At 50.6% G+C, this 23545-nt stretch overlaps 1 protein-coding gene across 1 annotated transcript; it reads left to right on the plus strand.

Moving 5' to 3' along the window:
• Positions 1-1598: 1598 nt before the first annotated feature.
• Positions 1599-14973, plus strand: UTP11 (UTP11 small subunit processome component). Its single transcript, XM_035120432.2, has 8 exons — positions 1599-1722; positions 2623-2684; positions 3828-3930; positions 4853-4966; positions 5537-5630; positions 6094-6224; positions 7764-7874; positions 8181-14973. The coding sequence occupies exons 1-8, from the start codon at positions 1660-1662 to the stop codon at positions 8262-8264; spliced, it is 762 nt and encodes a 253-aa protein (XP_034976323.1). The 5' UTR covers positions 1599-1659; the 3' UTR covers positions 8265-14973.
• Positions 14974-23545: the final 8572 nt, after the last annotated feature.

Genomic DNA, 23545 nt, shown 5'->3' on the forward strand with positions numbered 1-23545 from the left:
GCAGAACTGATAATGGAGTGAGCTCTGCTTCCCAGCTCTCCCACTAGCAGCTAGCCTTGCCTTTCCCATAGACACAGCCTCCCTGTCACACACATTTCTGTCCCACAGCAGCAGTACAGGCCTCTCTGCTGTCCCAGCACAAGGGGTGGTGGCGGTAGAGGGCATTTCCTAAACGGTGGACTCGATTCCCTGTCCCCACATCCCTGGTCCTCTTCTAGGCAGCTTCCTCATCCAGTCAGTGCCAGAAGCAGCTGTTTCAGGTCACTGGGAGATGGGATAGATGGGTGAGGAGGGGGATCCCTAGCTGCAGTGAGTTCTTCCTTGGCTGAGGGGAGGTTCTGCTCCATTGGGGGGCTGCCTCTCCACTGCCATTTTTCTTGCTGCCACCACCCAGAGACAGAGAGCTGACCTACACCTCAAAAGCAAAGTGAAGGTGGCAGAATTCTGGGTTGTGTATCACTGAGAGGCAGTGACTGGCCCAAGGTGAGCTTCAAGGCCAAGTAGTGGCCTGACACACTAGCTACTATAATACACTGGCATTCTACAAAGTGCAACCGCTGTAAGACGCTTCCCCCCCCCCCACACGGCAGGGAGCGGCCTAACCCAACCCTAACACTGCCCCCCCCAATCCAAGGAAAGCATTCAGCACAAACATGGAGTTAAGCTTTCTATTTGCAAAGGCCTGGAATCATTCTGGGAATCACAACCTGGATGTAGGGAGCAGGGAAAAGGGTAAGCATGGCCTTAGTCATAGAATATAATGGTAGAGCTGGAAGGAACTCCAGGGTCATCTAGTCCAACGCCCTGCAATGCAGGAATCACTGCTCAATAATCCCTTGACAGACGGCCATCCAATCTCTTCTTAAAAACCTCCAGGGAAGGAGAGTGCACTACGGTCCTCCCAGGCTGAGGTACAAGTACTCAGGGGACACCACCCATCCCCTCTCCTCCCTCTGCCCCTCACAAACCGCTCCAGTGCCTTCAGGTCTCTGCTACCGGTAGGCGCTCCAGGCACTGACCATTGCTTCTACTGTGTGCCTGTTTCCTAGAGCGCTTCTCTCCTGAGCCCCTGCATCTACGGTACGTTCGGAACATTTAGGTTAAGATCTTGCATTTGAGGGTCTTTCAATAACGTGAATACAACACAACGGAATGTAATTGTTATAAAAATGTCCTTTATAGCCAAAATAGAAAATAAAGAATAAGAAACTAGGGCAGGGGAGCAACACCCTAAAAATAAGCTTTGTTCCACCACAAATGAGAAGAGAATGAGGAACTGGGGGTGGGGGCTCCTCTCACACCCTCCTCCCTCCACTCTGAACTCAAGGGCAGCAGGACTCGTGCCACATTTAAACCTCACAGGATCTGGAAAAGTTGGAGATTCCTGATCTAGGGCATGGGGTGAATGGGAGGAGGCAGCTGTATTTCCTCGTCTGGTACCAGGGCGAGCTCGAGTGAGGAATTCCGGCGAAGTCTCCTGAGCTGGCCCCGCGGCTGACGCTTCTCCCTCGTTCCGTCCCAAAGGAAGGAGTCGCTTCTCCTCGTATCCGTGCACGCGCTTTCCTCTGCACGTTCCTAGTTCTTCGGTCCCCGCCGAGCGGAAGTGGGTGAGATGGGGACCGGAAGTCGCCGGCGCTGAAGTGCCCGGTTCGCGAAAGCATGGCGGCGGCGTTCAAGAAGGCGGGCAAGTCCCGCCAGCGGGAGCACCGCGAGCGGAGCCAGGTGGGCGGACCAGGCAGAGGCGCTGCGGGGAGCGGGGCGGGCGGGCGGTCTCCGGTGGCGGCTTCTCCCTCTCTTCCCTCCCCGCCCGTCTCGGGTGTCGCTTCCAGGTTTGGGCTCTGCCTTCAGCAGGAGGGCCAGTGATCCCCGCAGGGGCCTCGTCTGGCTTAGAGGTCGCTTCCCTGCGCCCTGGCTGGGTGGGGAAGAGGTTAAAGGTCGTGACCAGGGTGCCCCTCAGGAGCCGAGGCCGCGGCGTCTCTGGAGCTCCTCTCTCCGGCTTCGGGGGGGTGTCGCTTCCGAGTTCCGACGCCTCCCTGTTGTATGAGGAGGAGCTGCATTAGGAGGGAACCCGAAGGTTTCCTCCCTCTTCCCCTACGGACCTCTGGTTCGTTGCGAACGTTCCAGAAGTTCAATAGAAATGCCCGGTTGGAAGGGACCCTACCCCAAGGGTTCATTCTAGTCCAACCCCCTGCAATGCAGGGATCACAGCAAAAGCGTCGCTGAGAGATGGCCTTCCGTCCTCTGCTTAAAAACCTCCAGTGGAGGAGAGTTCACCACCTTCCGAGGTAGCTGGGTGTCAGACAACCGGGGCCCACCTCGCTCAGTATGGTCTGCACTGACTGGCAGTAGTGGCCAGTCTCCAGGGTCCTTTCCCAGGCCTAAATGGAGATGTTGGCAAGGATTGAACCTGGATGGAAAACAGGCACCCTGCCACTGAGCTTACAGACCTTTACAGTATGAATAAATGTGCTATAAAACAAGCTTAAGCTTCAGTTTAAGTAGTCTACTTGTTTGTTTGTTTGTTTTAAATAAGACACCTTGCACATATACCCACCTACTATGTTTATTGAGTACTTGTCCCCATGTGTGTTTGTTTCTCTCTCCCTGCTCCCCATCTCCCAGCCAGCTTCCCGAAAGAAACTTGGAATCCTTGAAAAGAAGAAGGACTACAAGCTCCGTGCCAAGTGAGTAATGTCTCTCACTCTCACAATATGCCTCCTGCAGCTGCTCACTAGGACCTGCCAGTATCTTGCACAGCAGCAATGTGATTATCATCATCATCATTTATTGCAGTTATATCTCATCTCCTCCAAGGAGCTCCAAGTGGTGTACATGGTTCTCATTACTCTTCATTTAATACTCATCCATCCTCATTTCATCCCCACAACAATCCTGTGAGGTAGATTAGGCTTAGAGGCAGTGACTGGCCCAAGGTCACCCAGTGAGTGTCATGGCCAAGTAGGGATTCAACCCCTGGTCTCCCAGGCCCCTAGTCCAGCACTCTAGCCACTGCGCCACACTAATTTGGCTGTGTCAAGTTTGACCCTTAAATGTGCTGACCCCAAAATGGTGTGCAGGAGCTCTCCACTACTGCACTTCTCTGCTCAACAGTTGATGAACAGGAAGGCTTTTCTTGCAGCAGGCAAGGAAATGGGGTCTCCGCCATGGATGTAGGCAGGTTTTTTGTTGGGGGGGCAGGCTTTTGTTGGGGGCGGCGGCGCAGAACCTCAGTTAAGTATTTTTATTGATTATTATTGATCAATAAATATTGGGCCCAATTTTTGTGAGCAGCTAGAATTGGGGCGAAGAATAAATTGGCAACCAATGTAGTTGGTTTAAAATATGGGTTGTGTGCCATCTAAATGGAGCCCCAGGCTGCAATGTGGCTGCTGCATATTGAACGAATTGAGGTTTGAGTTGTCTTCATGAGCAGCACCATGTGGAGTGTGTTACAGTAAACTAATCTGGAACATTTGGAGGGTAAAGCATTCCCCTAATCATCTGTAGTACTTTGTGTGTTCATGGCAGAGGCTTGCATTAGTTCCTGGTGAAATAGAAAAGCCCTGCCACTGGATCAAACCAAAGGCCTCTTTAGTCCAGCATCCTAGTCTCACAGTGGAGAACCAAATCCCCGTGGGAAGCCTCCAAGCAGGAACTGAGTGCAACTGCACTTTCCTTATTTGTGATGCCTGGCAGCTGATATTCAGAAGCGTAAAGGAAGGAGCAACTCTTCCCTTTCCCCCTTTTCTAGCCCACCCGTAGCCTCTCTGTGGAGGAAACACTGTGTGGAAAGGCTGTGCTAATGTGGATGTTTTGTTGCCTTTCAGTGACTACCATAAGAAGCAGAAAGCACTCCAGGCGCTTCGCAGGAAGGCCGAGGAGAAGAACCCGGATGAATTCTATTACAAAATGACCCGTGTGCAGCTCCAGGTGAGAGTCTGCCTTGGGAAGCAGCCCTGCATAAGGGGGGGACATGGCTTCCTGATTGTTTGTCCAAGAAGCTGATAGCGGATCAAATAGCCTTATTAGCCTGAGTAGAGAATAGGATGGGACTATTTTTGAAGGGTGTGTGTGTTCTGTGACCAACTTGAATAGCTTTAAAAGAGATTAGACAAAAGCATAGAGCAGGCATCCCCAAACTTGGCCCTCCAGATATTTTGGAACTACAATTCTCATCATCCCTGACCACTGGTCTTGTTAGCTAGGGATGATGGGAGTTGTAGTCCCAAAACATCTGGAGGGCCGAGTTTGGGGATGCCTGGCATAGAGGAAGGCTCTATTTTACCTCGCACTGTCAGAAACAGTCTGATTCTGAATACCAGTTACTGCAAATTGGAAGTGGGGAGAGTGCTGTTGCATTAAAGTTTTCCTTATTGGCTTGCTGTTTGGCATTTGGTTGGCCACTGTAAGAAGAGAATTAGATAGGCCTTTGGACTCATCCAGATGGATGGACTCTTCTTATGTGGGGCTGCATTGGGGGAGAGACAGTTGCAGTGTAGATTCTACTGTTGACCTTCATGGCTTGATTGACTGGGTGGTGGTAGGGATAAATGCCCTTGTTTGCACCTGTATATTTGCTCCATCTTTCCTACACCTTGTGGAGCATAAGAAATCCCATCCTTGCTATTTTTGTCTTTGGAGTATTCCTGTTTAATTTTCCTGTTCTGTTTGTTTGCTTGTTTGTTTGCCAAAGGGAAAAGGGGGGTTACTAGCTTGTTCCACAGTGTAACCAGTCAGATCTGTTGCAGAGATTGTTGTCATTTTAGGTTTCTGTTGCCCCAGCCCAATCTAAACCCTTATGGCGCCACTGACTCTGTCTGACCAGAAAGTATGTATGTTTTCTTACTGGCAGGATGGAGTTCACATAATTAAACAGCAGGAAGAAGAAACCACGCTGGAGCAGCAGAAGCTGATGAAGACACAGGACCTGAAATACATTGAGATGAAGCGGGTAGCTGAAGTCAAGGTCAGAGCACATTCCCTTCACCCTCTGGGATTCCCACTGGACTTCAAGGGAGTTTACTTCCTGGCACTTATTGTGGGTGTGTGAAGGGTTAACAGTAACCCCTGTAAATGCTGCTCCCTGGTCTACCATGTGTGGAGTTGTGTTTGGCTGTCCTATATGTGGCTTGGCTTGCTTGCAAGAGCTATGTGCCAAGCTTTCCACCGTGCTTCTGTTTTGTGTGAGGCACCCTGGTCTGGTTTTTGTGGATGAATGATCATGGAGAGCTGCCTGGCAGCTGGATGGCCATGCCTTGTGCTAGGAGGCCGCCCTAGACAGATGGCCTCAGGGAGCCTGGGGACCCTCCTTTCTAGCAGGCCAGCCTATTGGTCCCACTGGTTCTCTGTTGCCTACTCTGACTGGGGTAACTCAGGCCGCTGCTTGTCAGGCAGAGGTGTTGGGGACTTTGCTTTTCACAGTCTGCGTGCAAAGCCTGTGCCCTTCCTTGAGTTCTGGTCCTGCCCCACCACTTCCAGCTCGCCTGGTTCTGTGGCTCCCAGCAAAGATGAAGACTGAGTCACTTTTCTCTCTCAGAAAATTGAAAGGCTGAAGTCGGAGCTCCACCTGCTGGAAGCTGAGGGCAAGCAGCCGAACAAGCACACATTCTTTTTTGACACAAAGAAGGAAGGTAAGAGGGGCATGTACGGTGGGTGGGGGCACTTGGCTGCTCTCTCCTCACCTCCTCTTTCTTGTTTACTTTTCCTTCAGAGGAGCCTTCCTTCTCATCCTTCTCCTTTGACTCTAATGCACTTGAGCTGAATAATGTTGTGAGGGTTGTGGGATGAAAGTTGGAAGAAGGGAAGGGAGGGAGCTGGCAAGCGGAAGAAGAGCCTGCTGGATCAGGCCAAAGGGGGCCCATCTAGTCCAGCATTTTGCTCTCACAATGGCCAACAAGATGCCCATTGGGGGAAACCTATGAGTGCAGGATTTGAGCACAAGAGGCCTCCCTCCTGTGCCCTCCAGCACCTGGTATTCAGAAGCCCCCAGGCTGCTTCCTGTTCTGCATGACCCTTCCTTAGGGCTCTTGAGTGTCTGGTGAGTGGTGTTTCTTGGCTGACTTTGCCAACCCCAGGGCCTTTCCTTTTTTCCAGTGCAAAGATTTGACATTGCCACCCATCTGAACACTGCGCCGGAGCTGGTGGGCAGAGTGTACAACCGGCCGACCCTTGAAACTCTGCGGAAGGAAACCGTTCGGGGGGCCACCACCCAGGCCCAGTTGAAGGTCTGTGCAGCTGTTGCTTATCAGCCCCCCAGAGGCTTCTGCTTGGGAGCTAAACTGAGGGTGTCAAAGCGGGAGGACCCATGTTCTTGTCCTGAGCCGTGGTTGCATACATTGGCTTGTAGTCAGCTGAGTTCTGCTCTGTGTGGACCCACTTAAATGAATGGATCTCGGCTATTAATTTCAAGGGGTTTACTCTGGGTACTTTGTGTAATGCTAAATATTGCCCCAAGTGCCATGAGGACTAGTGGAGAGGTGCTGGAGTTCTCTCGGCTCCCTGCAGATACAGGGGTGACGTGTTAATCTAGGTAGGCGGATAAGAAGGGAAATATTTCTCAGCCCAGGGTTGGCGGCTGCTGATTTTATTTATAGTCTTCAGGCTTGCAGGATTTGGGAAATGGGCCAGAGGGAGCCAGACGTCTGCTCAGCGTGTTTGAGAGTGGGGGAAGGGGATTCCCCCCTTTCTTCCTCCCCTTTCAGTTTGATAGGCTCCAGCCTATCAGGAAGCTCTGCAGAAGGTCACATGACTCCTGCCTGGGATATGGAGGAGGAGGAAGCCTTGAGGAGCAGAAACATTGGGCAATACCCGGCAGCCTGAGAGGAATGCAGAGGCCATCCAGAACTGCTGAGGCAGAGACTGCTGTGGCGGGAGATGGGAGATAAGGTCCCACCCTCCTGTTGGCATATTGCTGAAGTCACTGTGCTAGTTCAGACTGGTGGGTTCTCTCCTCTTCCAGGAGATCTGAGTCACCTTCTGAAGGTGCGACAAGTCTGGATCTGTGCTCCTCAGTGGTGCTAATTAGCTCACACCTGCCGTGAGATGGCCTTGCTCGGGAAAGCTGGGTCTGGCAGCCTGGGGCCTGGGTGCCGTGGGGATCAGCAACATGCTCCCCGGAAATGGCATTGAGCCAGGCCCACAGGAGAGGCCCAAGCTCCCTCTGCGCCTGCTTTGGTGAGATGCGAGACCTCCAGGGTTCCCAGAACAGCCTGCCTGCTTTTGTCAACCCACACCTTCCCACTGGCCCGGTATGTTTATGTCCTTCCATGGCCTACTGCTGTGAATAGTTAGGAAGGGTTGGAGTGAAACGAAGATGCTCCTTTGGGAAGGTCCCTTTGAGAATCCAGGGGAGAAGTTTGACTGCAGGGTGTCTGTGGCTTCTCTTGAGAATCTGGCTGCAGGAGGCCACTTATTATCCTGCTTTTTCACATGTTGAATATTTAGCTGTGTGATGGGCTCTGGTGAAGGTGCCCTTGCTCAGCTACAACTCCCAGCAGCTTGCATGACTTCTTGTCAAGGATGATGATGGGAATTGTAGTCCAACAACATCTGGAGGGCATCGGAGTGGGGAAGGTTTGCCTGCAGGGTTGAAAGTGGGGTATGCTGGGAACTTTCACTTAACCCACCGAGAAAGATTTGGAGGCAGCCTTGAGCACAGTGTCTTCTCCTTAAGATCGGTTGGAGACACCTGGCGTTTCAGGGAGGACTTGTTTTTGTCCATTGCCAAAAAAATAAGTGTTTATCTCTCTCTCTTTTGTCTTAAGAAATTAGCCCGCCAGAGGAAGAGTCAGTACAACCTCTTGAAGCAGCGCATTGAGAGGGAGCGGAAGATGTTTGTCATCGCTCAAAAGCTTCAGACCCGGAAGGACCTTTTGGTGAGGGAGCAAACTGTGTCTCTGCCTTCCACCTAGTATTGCTCCCCTTTGCTCTTGGTTCCCTCTTTTCCAGGGAACATGGGAGGGGGTCAATGTGTGTCTCCAGAGAGGATCAGTCAGCCCTTCCTGCTTCCCAAGGGTGACGTGGGCAGCTCCACAACCAATTTGAGAGACTGAGAGATCTAAGATGGGTTGCTTGACTCCTTGCTGCTTCCCAGCCCTCCAATGTCTGGCTTTTCTCTCTTGAGCCTTATGAGAAGGGTATGTTGCTTTAAGAAGCCTCACTTTCTTCTCCCCTAATTGCAGGACAAAGCCCACAAAGTGAAGCTGAAGAAAGAGACTGTAAACCAGCCAGCTATTTACAAATTCCAGTTCAGGCGGAAGCGCTGACTGCTGTGTGCTGTGGTGGGTATGATGAAGGACATCTTATTCCACGATAACTTAGAAGAGGTCCCCCCCAGTGGCCTTTCTTGGTGGAGCCGTCTCATTGCACAAATTCATTTTCTCGTTTTCAGAATAAATGTTGTCTTGTATACCTTCTTTTCAAACATATCCAGTGGGAGCAATTCTGATTTATATTGCTTGTGTGAAGGTGCTCATTGAACATGCAGAGATGGGGCCCTAAGGTGGACTTGTCAACCCATAAGAACTGGCAAGAAAATGTCCCTTCTCCTCCAGATTTTGAACTTCTGCACTGGAACACCTGGGTATGAAATGCAAGTGGGTGGATAATAATAAATTCAAACCAAAACAAGCAGTGAGACTTGCATAAAGAAGGTACTTCTTTTCTTCACTCCATATATTAAGTTATTTGGCAGTTGAGATTACAAGAATATTGACTTTCCCTATCTGGGATGGGGCTTACTTTGGTTTCCTCTTGCAGAGAGCTAAGGGGGAGGATTGGTTGGGAGTCATGGCAGCCCCAGATTCCCCCACTCAGTGAGCTGTGCTGATTGACTGGCTTGCCGTAGGCTGCTTTGCTTCTGAAGGATGTTGCAAGGGGTTTGGCTGAGCCCCTCCTGGGATGTGGAGAGGGTAAAGTTCTGCCCACCTTCTGCTCTTTGCAGCTACAATATATTGTGCCACACAGATAGGGCAGCAGGGAGAGCCTTCCAGAGGAGCAGCCAGCTGGCATTGCCCATCTGAGCTTCTTGGACTTTGCCTAGCAGTGGAGGCTTAGTGCGGAATGCCCAGCAGGTGGCAGTGCTGCTCTGTGGTTGCAGAGGACTGTGCTGGTTGGGGAAAAGCCAGCCAGAGCAGAAAGGGAGCTGCTGGAGTGCTCCTAACCACTCAGCAAGAGGTTGCTTGCCTTGACTCCCATCTGAGATACCAAAGAACTGAGCCAATGTTGTTTGATGAAGTTGATGCTGATGCTGCTTTCAGCATGCAGACCCCTGTGGTGTGGCTCAGGTCTTTGTCTCCAGGAAGATCAATTGGGGTTTCTGTTTACTTTCGTTCTTAATGTGTGTGGCTGAACTGCATTCTTGAGGTGGACCTTTGCAAATGGGTTTCTGCTGCCAGGAGAGGAAGCCCAGCTGGGACACCCTCACCACAGGCTGCAGGCTCTCACCTTGATGAGTGCCCCTCTGGTTTCCGCCCTGTGTTCTCCAACCATATGAGAAGGCAAGAGACTGAGGGACATCCTGTGTTCTCTCAAAGTGGGCCATTGCTGGTTTCCTCTGGGCTCCTGATGGTTCTATGTTAGGCGGTGGGCTTTGGTGATCCAGTCTGATGATCCTGCAGTGCCCTGTTTACTTGGTATGATGCACACCATCAGAATCTCCTGCATTCTCCACATCAGTATTATATAAGGCAGAAGGGGAAAGGAAGGATCTGAAATGCATTTTGGGGCAGACACCCCAGCTGCCTCTGCCCTGGAAGTGTGCCTGCTCACTTGTGGCAGGTGTTCAATCCCACCTGCAGAAAGAACGCTGTAGCTCAGCAACCCTGGATTAGGTGCAAGGAGGTTTGCTTCCTAGACAAGGCATGCAAAATCTTTGTTAAGGGCAGCCCCTCCTTTCCTCTTTCGGCCCTCAATCTTGCAGAGAGTCGTCCTGCTTATCTCACACCTGGGGCAGTATTGTTTTCTGCAACCTCCTCCAATCACTACAGGGTTTTGTGAGGGTGAAAGGCTGCAGAGGAGCATGAGAAGAGCCTGGCGGCTGGATCTAACTGAAGGCTGCCCATCTAGTCTTGCACTCTTATTTCACAAGCCCCAAATGAGCCCACAAGCAGGACCTGAGTGCAAGAGCACTTCCCTGCCTCTTCTGATCCACCCACCAATAATTGGCATTCAGAAACATGCTCCCATCTCTGAGCTTGGAGATGATACAGCCAGTGTTAGTAGTAGCATTTGATAACGTCCTCCTCCCTGAGTAGGCATTCTAAGAGCCATTTGTAGGAAGGTGATTCTCTTGCGTCTATCTCTAGCAGGTCAGCATGGCGCTTCCTGAGCCAAGGGGTTGCTGGAGGCTTGTTGCCAGGTTCTTACCTCGTCAAAAGAGGTGCTCAGCCCCACCACCACCAACCCAATTTATTTGGACCTGGGGTCATCTTGGCCAGCTCTGGCATCATTCATGCTTGGAATGTGGAAAAGGCTTCCATAAGGTCCTCCAGGCCCTTCCTGCTGCAGATAGAAGCCCAGAAAAGTGCCTAGATTGGCAACCAGGGCTGCTGTACAGATCTCTCTTCTCTTGTAGTGTCCCTGGGACAATGCTCAGCCCCACTGAGTGCTGAGGCACCCATACAGCGCTTTTGCTGCAGGACTTTCCTGTATTTCTCAACCCTGGTAAAGTCTGGAGTGGGAAGCATGGGGTGGGGTCTCTGAGCCCCCAGCACCTGCCTGGAGGGATCTGTGGGGGAGAGAAGCAGCTGGGGATAATTATAGTAACAGGAACTGAACAGGCAAGTTTCTGGGAGCTGGGAGCTCCTCCCTCCCTCCTCCCCGTCTCCCTGCTGGGTTATGGTGCATCTGGGCTCCAGGTGACTCAGTGTGTGGCAAAGGGTGGTGGAGCCCTCTTGGGAAATAACCTCCTTGCTTGTGCCAGCTGCCCGCTTGCTGCCCTGAGCCCGGGCTGCTTGGGGGCCACTTGCCTGGGCTTCTGGGTGGCTGATCGAGGGAAGCCAAGAGTGTTCGCCTATCCCTGCTCTCTGAACTTGGCCTCCCTTAGAGGTGTGTGAGGATAGGTGTGTTTGTGGAGAAGAGAGCCCTGCAGGCTTCTTTTTAAATCCTCTTTGCAAGACTGCAGATTGATCAAGAGTTTGTCCCAGAGCAGCAGCTGCCGACGCCACCTTCTCTCTGTTAGATAGGAGGTAACTGAGCACTTTGGCCACAGTCCCGCTGAAGCTTCCCTCCATGCCTGCACCCCGCATAGAGTAGGGAGCTGTCCTAGACCACCATGCCAGCCCGTCTCACTCAGCCTTTCTTTCATTGGGACTGGCTGCGAATCTCCATGGTTTCAGGCAGTGTTTTTGCCAAAAGGAAGGGGAGAGGTTGAGGTTTGAACTTGGGACTTTTTGCATGCAAAGCATGTAGTTTTATATACTCCAGAGTGGCTTCTGACAAAGAGCAACCCAATTGCACTTTCGTATCCATTGCCACTGCTAGGAGCAGCTAGCCTGCGTCTTGGGCACAGCTGTCAACATGAGGCTTCCCATGCCTTGAACATGGGCTGTCACTCCCTAACAGGAAGTCATGGCATTGGCATGGCTGGAGCCCCACACTGGGTCCTTGGTGAGGGGCCTTTGGTAGCTTGTTGAGTCCTCAGAGAAGGAGGTGGTTCAAGGTGGCCTTTGCTTCTATCCCAGGCAGGTCAGGGCAGTTAATAACAGCTGCCACAGTGTGCCAGGAACATATTGACAAGGCTTTCCTTGAACCATTGCTGCAGCCCCTTCCAGCCCCAGCTGGTTTGAAAGCCAGTCCCTGGCATGGAGCAGGAGGAGAACATAAGAGCCTGCTGAATCAGGCCAGTGGCCCATCTAGGCCAGCATCCTGTTCTCACGGTTCTTAACCAGATGCCCCAAAGAGAAACCAGCAAACAGGACTCTGAGCACAAGGGCAGTTTCTCCCCTCCTGAGGTTTCCAGCCGCTGGTATTCAGAAGCATTGCTGCCTCTCCTATCTGTGGAGGCAGAGCATAGCCATTGCAGATAGTAGTCATTGATAAACTCTTCTGTGGATTTGTCTATAATCTTTTAAAGCCATTCAGGTTGGTGGTCACTGCCTCCTGTGGGAGTGAGTTCCATAGTTTAACTTGTGTGCTGCGAGAAGAAGCACAGGTCAGCCAAATCCAGCCTGGGGGCTTCTGTGGAATTTCAGGGCAGAATTAATGAGCAGCCCAAATAAGTGGCATGGGGTCCCCTCTGGGGAAATAACTTTGCTGGTGGAAAGGACCAAGCATTCAAACCACTCTCACACACACCTGCACTTGAAAGCCCCATGGGTGGGCTGCCCTGGACACCCTCCCAGGAGCCCCCAGCCAACCCTCCACTGCTCTTCTGGGAGGGGTGAGCAGTTTCCTCATGCATTGTCATGAGCTGAGGGCAGGGGGACAGGCAGGCTTTCTTCTTAGTCAGAGCTGGAGCCGAGGTCTGTTTTGGCTGCTCATCAGCATCAGGGAACTGTGTCCCTGCGAGGTTTGATACAATTTAATTAACCTAATTAAAAGCTCTGATTGCAGAGATGATTGGGGTAGAGCCAGCAGCAACTGCATATTTATAATGAGCTGGAAGGTGTGGGACCTCCGCCAAGCGATATGCATCTCTAATGAGCTGCTGCTGGTGCGATCTGAGCGCGCCTTTGGAACGTGAACATTTATTTTTGGCAACGGCGGGCAGTTTATCATCAAGACGCGGAGGGAGGGAGCCTCCTTCCTTCCCAGCTCCAGGCGTGGCTCTCCCACTCCCAGCCCCCTTGACAGACACAGACGCAGCCTTGCCAAGGTGCAAAGGCAGGCAAGCAAACAAACACCCGTCCTGCATGCAAACCTGAGCCCAGAGAGAGAATCGGAGAGATGCACCCAGGCTCCTTCCACCTCAGTCATTCATAAAACCCAGCACACACCCCATGCTCCTGGCCTCATGCAGCCCACCCTCTGAGCCCTGCTGGTACATGCAAGGTCTACACCCACTCCAGCTGCCCAAATATCTCCCTACTGTCTAGGACCCCCTCCTACTGTCTAGGAGCTCCCCCAAGGCCTGGCTCTTTCTCCAGGCTCTGACTAAAAGAGACCCTCAGTCCACCGAGACCAGGATAGGCTGTGGAGAGCCACTGTGGTGTAGTGCTTAGAGTGTTAGACTAGGATCTGGGAGAGCAGGGTTCAAATCCCCACTTGAGTCATGAAACTCACTTGGATGACCTTGGCAGCCAGTCAGTGCCTCTCAGCCTAACCCACCTCACAGGGTTGTTGTAATTAGGTGAGAAGGAGGACAAAGGGAATCTTGCCTGCCCCTCTACCTGAGTGAGCTTTAACCTCCTTCATGCATAGCTGGAGCACCTTCCCACCAGTTTGGACCCAGAGCGGTGGCTGATCCATGCCAGGCTGCTGCAGGGAGGCAAGAGGACAAGTTGGTCAGTGAAGGAACGCCTACATTCCCCTCCTTCCAAACTGCATTGGTTCCTCTGCAGAACAAGGAAGCTTCCTCGGAGACCCCACTGTGAGATCTAGTTCATCTGCAGTGGACAGGACAGGCCTGGCCTGGTCACAGGGGAACGGGTCAGAAGATAAAATGAGACAGAGGTGTGTAAAGGGTGAGAGTCCTGCAGGGAGGTGGGGAGCTGTTTTGATGTTGACCACTATTTGTTGGCAGCTCCACTTCCAGGGATTCATCCTTCTGCAAGCACAACACCATCTCCAGGCACAGCCTCCAGGGGTTTTCTTTCCCTTTCAGTCCAAATGGGCCCTATGGTGGCTTGCAATCTTTAAAAATGTATCAATAAAAAATAAAATGCAGAACTTGTTACACATTTTTTTAATGTTAAATTGGAGCTACCAGTAACTAAATGCAGTGGAGGGGAGAAAACACTCAAGGCTTGGTGAAATAAACAGGTTTTTACAGTTTGCCCAAAGGGTCTTAAATGAATGGGCTCCTTTGGTTTCCTTGGTACTGCAGCTGCAAAAACTCCTCTTGCCTCCTGCATCCCAGCTGAGTGCACCTCTAATGGAAACATGACCTAGAGCAAGGCAAACACAGTGTGATATCAGCAGGTTCATGTTATGTCAGTAAGTTCTTGTAATATGGCCCTTCGCAATTCTTGGCCCCAAACTGTTAGGGCATTGAATCAGGCCCAGTAGTGAAATTGCAGTCTCTGCAGATTGTACAACTCTGGAAACAGCCTGGGTGAAGTTCTGGCAACAGCCTCTTGATTTCCAGACCTGTTTCAAAGGCAGCCCCACAGAGGGCATCTTTCAGGCATTAATCTTGATAGGATGGTAGCATATTGTGACAGTGGCCACCTCTTTCCAGGGAAAGGTGGAATTGATGCACTTTGGAAATTGGGCAAAACCACCTGGAGCTACAGCTGCCCCCTGAGCATCCAAGAGTGCTCCTAAACTGTGGCCCTCAACCTTCCAGGGTATGGAACCTCATTTAGGACAGGGAGGTCAACAAAGGCGCCAGGCGGACCTCTCTGGGAGAGTATTCCATAGATGGGAAACTAACTCAAAAGCCCCTTGTGGTCATAGTGCTCTACTTCCAAGGAGTTCAAGGTACCGGTAGCACCAATGCCCATAGGCAATACCCATAGGGTAGCAATCCTCCTCCCACCTCCTGAATAAGGCCCCTTGCATCAGAAATAAGGCCCCTTGCATCATTTCTCTGGGGGATTGGGGGTTTCAATTGTAAAAGGCCTGGTGGGACAGGAGTGGTGACTGAGCTACCAGCTTCAGAAGAGGAGGTTATCACCCAGCCCACCACCTCATCTAAGAGTATGAATTAGAGCCCCTTGTCTGTCTGCCTGTGAGAGACAGCATCTGGTTTTACTGGCCATACAGGGGAAATCAGAAGGTTGCCTTGGCTCAAAGAGGACCACCACCACTAACAGCTGGTCACCAGCTCCAGCTGGCCATCCCACCACAGCAGAACAGAGAGGCAGGAGTTAGCACAGCTGCACAGGGTGGGTGGGTGGGTGGCTGGCAGAGGTTCAGTGCATTGAAGAAGCCCAGATTGAGCCCTGCTTGTGTTTATGCCCCCAAGTCTTTCCTAATCCCTCAACAAACAGGGTAGAGTCCCAAGGAATGTGTTGGGGGTGGGTGGGAGGCATGTGCGTGTCCTCAAGTGACCGGCCCCCTCCTCTAAGGTGGCTCTAGCCTCCCACTGCACGGGGGTGGGAAACACTGTGGTTCCAGGAGTCACATTTTTGGAGTGGTCTCTCTACTGCCTGAGCAAATAAATGTCCCAGCAGGCGGACAATTGTGTGCTTATGAGGGGCTCTGTCGGAGGCTCAAGTGCCCTTTGTAGGGGACTTGTCAGCAGTGTGTCCTTTTGCTGAGCGTATGCTGAGACCCCTCCTCTCCTCCCCCCAGAAGAAAAGGCTTTGCTGAATGCCCACACTGGGGACTTTGTTCCCCGGGGGCTTGAGGGCTCTGTGGCCTGTGCCAGCCTTGCGAAATGGGCCTTGCAGACCTGCGTGGTGAGAGATAATGTTTCCTTCTTATCTACTGCTGCCCACCTACACGAGGGCCAGGGGGCTGACCTTCCAAAACAAGCCTTGATTCTTCCGAGGATTGTTGGCACCCTCCCAGGCCCGCTCTGCTCACAGGGTGGCCCTTGTGCTTGCTGCATGGAGGGACCCCGATCCATGGCTCAGCCCACGCAGGCTGAGGCTGCACAAAGGGAGCTCAGGCGGCCACTCGGCCGCTCCCCTGGCATCTTCTGGGCAAGAATGTTCCCTTTGCTGCATATAATAATATAAAAGCACACAAAGGGAGGTGGCTGCCTGCGTCAGGCCTTTCGCTTGCTTTCTTGGGAGCACAGTGTCAGCCCCCCAAAGGTGAAATCTCCCATCACAACTGCCCATGAATCTTGGGCTGCCTCCATTCAGTTCCTATGGAGATCTGCAGACTTGATTTTAAAGGGGCCCAAATACCACAAACTCGGGGTACAATCCCGTAGAGTAGGTATATTCAGCCTTTTCAGATTCAGGATCCACTTTTAACCCAAACATGCATTTGGGGGACTCATTTCTTAATCTTTTATCCTTTTGCAACTGCCCTTGGATCAGGCTGCAACCCACCAGTTTAAGGCTAAGGAGGAGTCACACAGGCTCAGTGGTAGGGCATTTGCCCTGCATGCAGAAGGTCCCAGGTTCAATCCCCAGCATCACCAGGTAGGCTTGGGAGAGACTTTTGCCTGAGATCATTGAGAGCCACTCAATGTAGACAATACTGAGCAAGGTGGACTGACACTGGATAAGGCAGATTCTGATGTCCCTATGAGTGGATGAGCTGCTTGGCTGGTGGAGCTCCCCTGGGATGGCCGGCAGAAGCTCCATGAGGGCAGAAGCTCTTACAGCAGAGCAGGCAACAATAGGGGAGGGCTGTGGGCCTGGCACTGTTTGGGCACATCCTCTGCCCCTTGGTTTGAAGGGCAACAAGGACATCTGGGACTGGTGGAAGATAAGTCAATGGGAAAGGGAAGATCAAAATAATAAAGTCCATCCCCACCCCTGGAAATGACAGAGGGTAGGATGCAGTGCAGCTCAGCAGCCAGGCACAGCAACACCCCTCAAGCAGTCAATAAGCCCCACTGAACAAAATGTCCAGATCAAAGGATGCAGCTCTTCTCTGAAAAGGAAACATCTGGTTCCAAAAAGAGACTTCTGAGCATGTGCCAAGTACCCTTTTCGAAAGGGCTTCAAGGTGTGCCTGAACCCCATCACTCCCATCTCTTGGAAAAGTCACATCCAAACCCCCTTTTCTGCCTAGGTCAGGGGCAGAGTGTTCTGCTTTGGGACCATGGAGGGCCTTGGTAACAGTGCTGCCTGGCCTAGATCCCATCAGGGTGACAGGTGTGGGAATGTTGAGGATAGTAGGAGAGGATATATTGATTAAATATTATCCTTCCTCATTCATGCTAGTGAGGTGGTAGCAGAGCACATTCCCCTGTATATCGCAAGAAGCTAGTTGGTAGATTCGTTAGAATCTCTTGAGTTATGCAATCCAGTCTGGCTTGTCCAGATTGGATTTGTTCCTGGTAAATTCCCCTCTGATTCCCTCTTAAAAAGAATAAAGACACAACGGTGTTCTCTTAAAAGTAATAAGAAGTTTACTTACATTCAGTTCACAGTGTGATCCTGAAGGCAGGCTTTAGCTTGCAGTTACAGAAAAGAGTGTGGGTTCATCCCATATGGGGACTGAGCCCATGTGCTGCTGGCTGAGAGCCAGCAGACAGCAAAAGAACAACAAGATGGAACAAGGTGAAACAGCAAAATGAGAAGGGAAGATGGCTGTGTGACCAACCCTTTTATGGGGTCTCCCAGGGTCATGCCCATTTACCTAGTCACATGCAGGGGGAGGATGCTCCAGACAGGTGTGACAGGAAGTCCTCCTGGTTGGAGTAACACCCCCCTGTGTGTCCATTCTGGGCAAACAGGAAATGGTGTATTTGACTGCTACAGTGATGTCACCTCCCACAACAGGTGAAGGACCAGGCAAGAGGGGTCCCTTCAGTCCAGGCCACCACATGGCTGTCAAAAGGTTCTCTGACACTTTGGAAATCCCTGTCTATTGATATCAGGTGGGTGCCTTCATTGTACTCTTCTCAATGCCTGCTAAAAGGATCCTTGCTTAGACAAGCCTACCCACGGATTCAGAAAGCGGATGCGAGTTTTAATCTCTTTTTACTCTATTGTTATTTTAACATTTTGAAAGTCTTAAATTGTTATTAATTCTTCTTAGTGGTAATTGTGTAGTTTTATCCTTTTTGTAAACCGCTTTGAGATTGTTGGTTTGTTTGTTTTTTTTTAAAAAACCAATCAAGTGGCATATAAATTTTATGTAATAAAGAAATAATAGTTAAAGTGGGCTGCTGGAATGTGCCCACTGCCCTTGGCACAGGGACAGCTGTGTTTGCTGGATGCAGAGAGGCAAATGCCATGCATCTGGCTAGCCCTGTGTGTGGGACTGTTTTGGGAGCCTCTCTCCTTGCTGGAACAGTCAGGGGGGCATCACCTGCCTGCTGCACATCTGGGTGAAGTGCAGCGCCCTGCCCAGCCCCTGCTGAATGCACTCCGTGTTCCAGCTGCATTCCAGAATGGGAGAGCTGAACTCTGGCCAGGGAGGCCTCGGGTGGACGGAAGCAGCAAGCATCCCATCTATGCAGCTGCTTGCCAACTGTCGTCAGAAGGAAGGGATGCCCTGAGCCAGTGACGCGCGCTGGGCTGGCATGGAGGAGAGGAGCTGCTGTTGTGGCCACCGGATCCTGAACCTTCCTCCAGGGTCAGGCTTTAGTCAGGAGAATCAGAAACAGAGCCTACTGCCGGGTCATTCCTGACCTCTCTGCCTATTTTAGCTGGCACAGAGCTGCCCGATTGATTTGGGAATGGAATGGAATGTCTTTGCTAATAGGATCTGGGCATTCTGAACATCATTGTTCAGAATGAACTGAGAATCACAGAACTGTAGGGTTGGAAAGGACCTCAAGGGTCATCTAGTCTAACTCCCTGTGATGCAAGAATCACAGATGACTATCCAATCTCTGCTTAAGGAAGGAGATTCCACCACCTTACAACTTACACACTTAGGTCCAGGTTTGTGCAAAGGCGGTGGCGGCGGGGTGTGGGGGGACAGCCAAGTACACTTGCCCCAAGCCTCAGAGGGCTAAGCTGGCCAGTTTGGGGTGGGGAGCTGTCAGGGACCAGCTACTCTCTCTCTCTCTCTCTCTCTCTCTCTCTCTCTCTCTCTCTCTCTGTGTGTGTGTGTGTGTGTGTGTGTGTGTGTGTGTGTGTGTGTGAGAGAGAGAGAGAGAGAGAGAGAGAGAGAGAGAGAGAGAGAGAGAGCATAGCTGCCAAGTTTTCCCTTTTCTCGTGAGGAAGCCTATTCAGCATAAGGGAATTTCCCTTAATAAAAGGGAGAACTTGGCAGAGAGAGAGAGAGAGAGAGAGAGAGAGAGAGAGAGAGAGAGAGAGAGAGAGAGAGAGAGAGAGAGAGAGAGAGAGAGAGAGAGAGAGAAATATTTGTGGTGTTCCTCTGACTCTGTCCTCTCCAGTTTTTTAAGGTGTTGGCCAGAACTGGGCAGAGCACCTACCACCAAGGCAAACACAGGCACTACCCCCTGCTTGCAATGTTGGAATTATTGGTGCAACCCCAAATGACATTCCTTGCAGGTGATGCTTTTGCAAGATCCTTGTCGTCATTTCTTTACTTCACTTGGGTCAGAGATCCCTGCAGCCTCTCTGCCATTTTGGCCGAGAAGTGTTCCCTTTACTTTTATCTTTCTTGAACTTGTTCCTTATAGCAGGGGATTTTAAACTGAGGATCATTCCAGATGGGGGCTTAGTGCTATCAATGGGTCTTCCAGACATTGCAGGTGGCTCACCTACCATTTTGTTTTGACTCAAGATTTCTCCCAGAAAGGATAAACCCAGTTTAATTGTGTGTGTTTGTGTTTGTGTTTGTGTGTGTGTGTGTGTACGTGCAAGATGGCATTTTGATGCAATGATGCCATGTGAACCCTGTGAGAAATTTGCACAGATGAGAAGCATCTCCCACCCCCACAACAAACACTCACCTGGAAGCAGCCTGAGGGCATTTTGAATCTAAGTCCCAACCTCTGGTCCCCTCATCACACCCCCTCCTCATGAGTCTTATGCTCATTGCTGTGAGCAGCTCTTGTGGTTGCTGTGGGGAGGACGGAGGCAAACCTCCACTTTCCCTCTTCTTGCATCAGCAACAAATGTGAAGGGCAACGTTCCATCTGCCTCTTTACCCAGCACGCTGGTGGAGACATCACACACGCAACAGAACCCAGGAGAAAATCCTGCTGCTCTGGAATGGGGTAATGTTGGTGGCACCTCGGCATGCAAATCCCCTCCTTAAGGCTGCCTTGCTGCTGCATGCCTTCAAGATCCCCTTACCTTTAGCCCTGTTTGTGAGCCACACAACTTGAGTCACTTGTCTCCACCCCAGCTGGCTACCAGCCCACCAGTTTCTTCCCACTGTCCATCTGAAACACCCCCCTCGGTGGCTGATGGACCCAGCAGTTTCTGGTTTGCAGCTTACAGAAGGGAGACCCAGACACTGCAAGGCCTGGCCTAGCGAGAGATCTGGAGCCCACCTTGGCCTCCGCAGCTGGAGCTCCACCACTCCTTCTTTGACAGACAGGCAGGTCACTTGACAGGCCGCACTGGGGTGCCCTGTGACCCCTGGTTATTTATGTGGCCTTGTGAAATTGATGTGCCTAGAGCCCTGGGACAGATAAGTGGAGGCTCCGTCATTAGTTTAAGCAGAGGTGAAAGGTGGTCAATAAAGAGGATTTCATGTCGCATTGATCATCCCTTGGCATTTCTTCCTGGCTCCCACCTCCCAGTCTCCAGGAAGAGCAATTAAAGGCAGAGCCAAAGCTCCACTGGGCAGCGCAGCAGAATTTCCAAGGGTGGCCCAGGGAGCAAGGTCCCTGCCCCTTGAGCCTGGCTTTGACTGCAAACGCAGAAAGGGCTCAAGGGCTGCCCTTGCCACAACCAGCCACTCACAGGCATGGAAACAGTTGACAGTCCCACAAGTCGCCTCCAAGATCTGAGAGCTTTGCGGTTTGTTTCTTCAACACCTTCATCAAACAATGCAGAGGCCACCTCCCTCCTTTCCTTCCCAGGACTCCAAAATGGTAGGAGAATTTCCCTGCCCATCAACAAAGCAGAAAGCCAGGCCCAGCAGTGGCTGTTTTTACTAGTTTCGTTTTAATAATGCTTTGCAGACCTGTTTTTATGTTCCAGTTGCTATTTTCTGTCCCATTGTGTGTGTTTGCCATTAACAGGACACTAGTGTGGTGAAATGGTTTTCCTAGTGCCTGGGAAACCAGGGTTCAGGCACGAAGCTCACTTTGTGTGACCTTAGGCCTGTCACTGTCTATTAGCCTCACAGGGTTGTTGCGAAAATAAAAAGGGGAGAGAGACCTGTGTATGCCACCTTGAGCTCCTTGGAGGAAAAAGGTGGGGTATAATAAATGCAACAAGCAAGCAAGCAAATAAACAAATAAACATCAAGCACCATTTGATAGAAAGGAAGAACAAACATTCAACCAACAGCCAAAGCCTTTCTTCAAAGGTCCTTGGTGTGTTTCTTACTTTTGCCCTTCTCTCCCCGCCATTTCTGCCATCCTTCCAGTTCTCTTGCATAAGATCATATTTGCTGCACGTGAGACCTAGATCCATAAAATTGGAAGGGATCCTGAGGATCATTTTATCCAACCCAAATATGCAGCTCTCCCATATGGGGATCGAACCTGCAACCTTGGCATTATCAGTACCACGCTCTAACCAACTGTGCATAAAAAGTTATTCATAGTGGATCCTGAATGCTTGCTAAGAGAAACCCCCACCCCATCCACCAGTAGTGATGTGTTTTATGCAAGCCCAAAGGCAACAAGGTGGGGGTGGGGTGGGGACTTCTCTTCTTTAGATCTTATCCATGTTTCAGAGGCTGCTGAGTGGCTCCTTACTTTGCCGGGTTGGCGGATCAATTGACCAGGCCATTTTTCATTGTCTGCTGCTCCCTTTGACTTCCTCCATCTTTTGCCCATGGGTTCTATTAGACCTTCTGGATGAGATGGGCAAGAGTGAGATCTGCCATGACCCCTCATCTGGCCTCCATCCCTCTTGGCCTTGGCACAAACAGGGCCTGTTGTTCTCACCCTTAGGATGTTGACAGCCAAGAACTTCTGGTGTGAAGGGAAAGAGTTATAGCTGCTTGCCATTCCAGGCCTGTTTTTAATCTTCCTCCTGCAATATTTGTATTCTGCAGCAGACTGAGCCGATGGATTGAGAGTCGGGCAGAAAACCTCGCAGAGCTGGCAATTTGCAGCTCCCCCCCCCCCCGAGCGAAGCAAACTCTGGCATGGAAAAGTCAAAAGAAAATTAAAACAAAATTGCCATCAGCTGTTGGATTGCTCCATTTTCCTGGCCAGGGGGTGGTGGAAGGAGGCGACCCCATAGATGAGCCTGGCTGTAGGATCAGACCAAAGGGCTTGCTGCTAGGCCAGCATGATTCTTCAGTGTCATCGGCCATTAATATCATGGGCCCATCCCTGTGGAATACTCTGCCAATAGAGGTTTAGCAGTCGCCTTCTGAGCCAACTTTTAAATGAAAACTTTTCTATTCCACCAGGCATTTTGGAATGCACTCCTCCACGATGGTTAATTGATGTCTGTTTTTAACTTTAAGGTTTTTTGTTTTTATTGCTGTAAATTGCTTTGAGTTTATATTTTTATAAAATGATACCACCGTGTACATTTTTAAATTCGGAAGCTGACAGGCAGTCTGTGGGCAAAAGAGCTCTTGCTTCCCATTGATCCACAGCAACTGGCCTTGAGAGGCATGGCTCTCTGCTCTGAGAGGCTGGAGGCAGACACCATGACTTGGATTTGCCTGCTCCTCTTTTAGGCCAAAGTCCCACAATGTGGCCAACACCATACCATGTGGGAGCAACTGCCACAGTCTAATTGGGTGCTGTGTGAAGAAGCGTCCTTCACCCCCCCCCCACACTAAGTTCCTGTATTATGAGAATGTGTGGGGGGGGGGAGAATTTCCACCTCTCCACTTTCTCTGTGCCATGCACAATTTTACATCATGTGTGTGCACCCCATTTCATATTACTTTTTACAAACTAAGATTTTCCAAACTTCACTTTGCACATTTTTATATAGGAAGGCAGGATTTTTTAAAAAAAAAACAACCCACAACATTTGTTAAAAAACAAAATAGGTACAAACAAGAAACATTTCTGAGTAAAGGTTCTCCCTAGAAACCTATTCACAAAGACGATGCATTCTAGTTCTGTTTGACTTTGTTTATACTGGAGGAAATGGGATGAGAAAACTTGCATGGAGGACACAAAACAACCCTTTCCACAGGGACCCTTTAGGGCATCTTTCAGTGACAGACATTCAAAAACCTTTAGGGTGAAAAACAGAACAGAATGAAGATGTTGTGAGGAATTTGGGCTTTAATCAATGCTTGCCACTGCTCTCCAGTTCTTGTCCTTCAGCTCAGGCTTACAGAGTGCATTGTGGGGGCGACACCTCCCAAGTCAAGGAGAAAGGGCTGTAGCAGCCAAAGAGTTTGCACCAAAACCCCTCCGTCAGAGACTTGCCACAGAACAGGAGGGAGGGGGGAGAGGCATTTGTCTTCTTTCTCCAAATGCATGGCCAGAATTGAGGACCTGAAATACCTGCCCCAAGGAACTACAGAGCTGCAAGTGGGCTCTGTGCAGTTTCACAAATCATTTAGAAACAGACTTAAACACACGTCCAAATAATTTAGAAATACATGTAGATTTAAATATATCCCCTTTCTGACCATTTTAAAATTAAAAACCTGGATTACAAGATTACAATTAAAATCCTTAAGAATAACAAGGAACAGTTTATGTTGTATCTATAAGAGCGCCTTGAATTTTAAACTCCATTTTAACAAATGAAATTAAAAGAGAGAGAAAAATGATTGTAATTCAAATAATGAT

Source organism: Zootoca vivipara, chromosome 6 (assembly GCF_963506605.1).
Source record: "Zootoca vivipara chromosome 6, rZooViv1.1, whole genome shotgun sequence".
In the NCBI taxonomy this organism is placed as follows: Eukaryota; Metazoa; Chordata; class Lepidosauria; order Squamata; family Lacertidae; genus Zootoca; species Zootoca vivipara.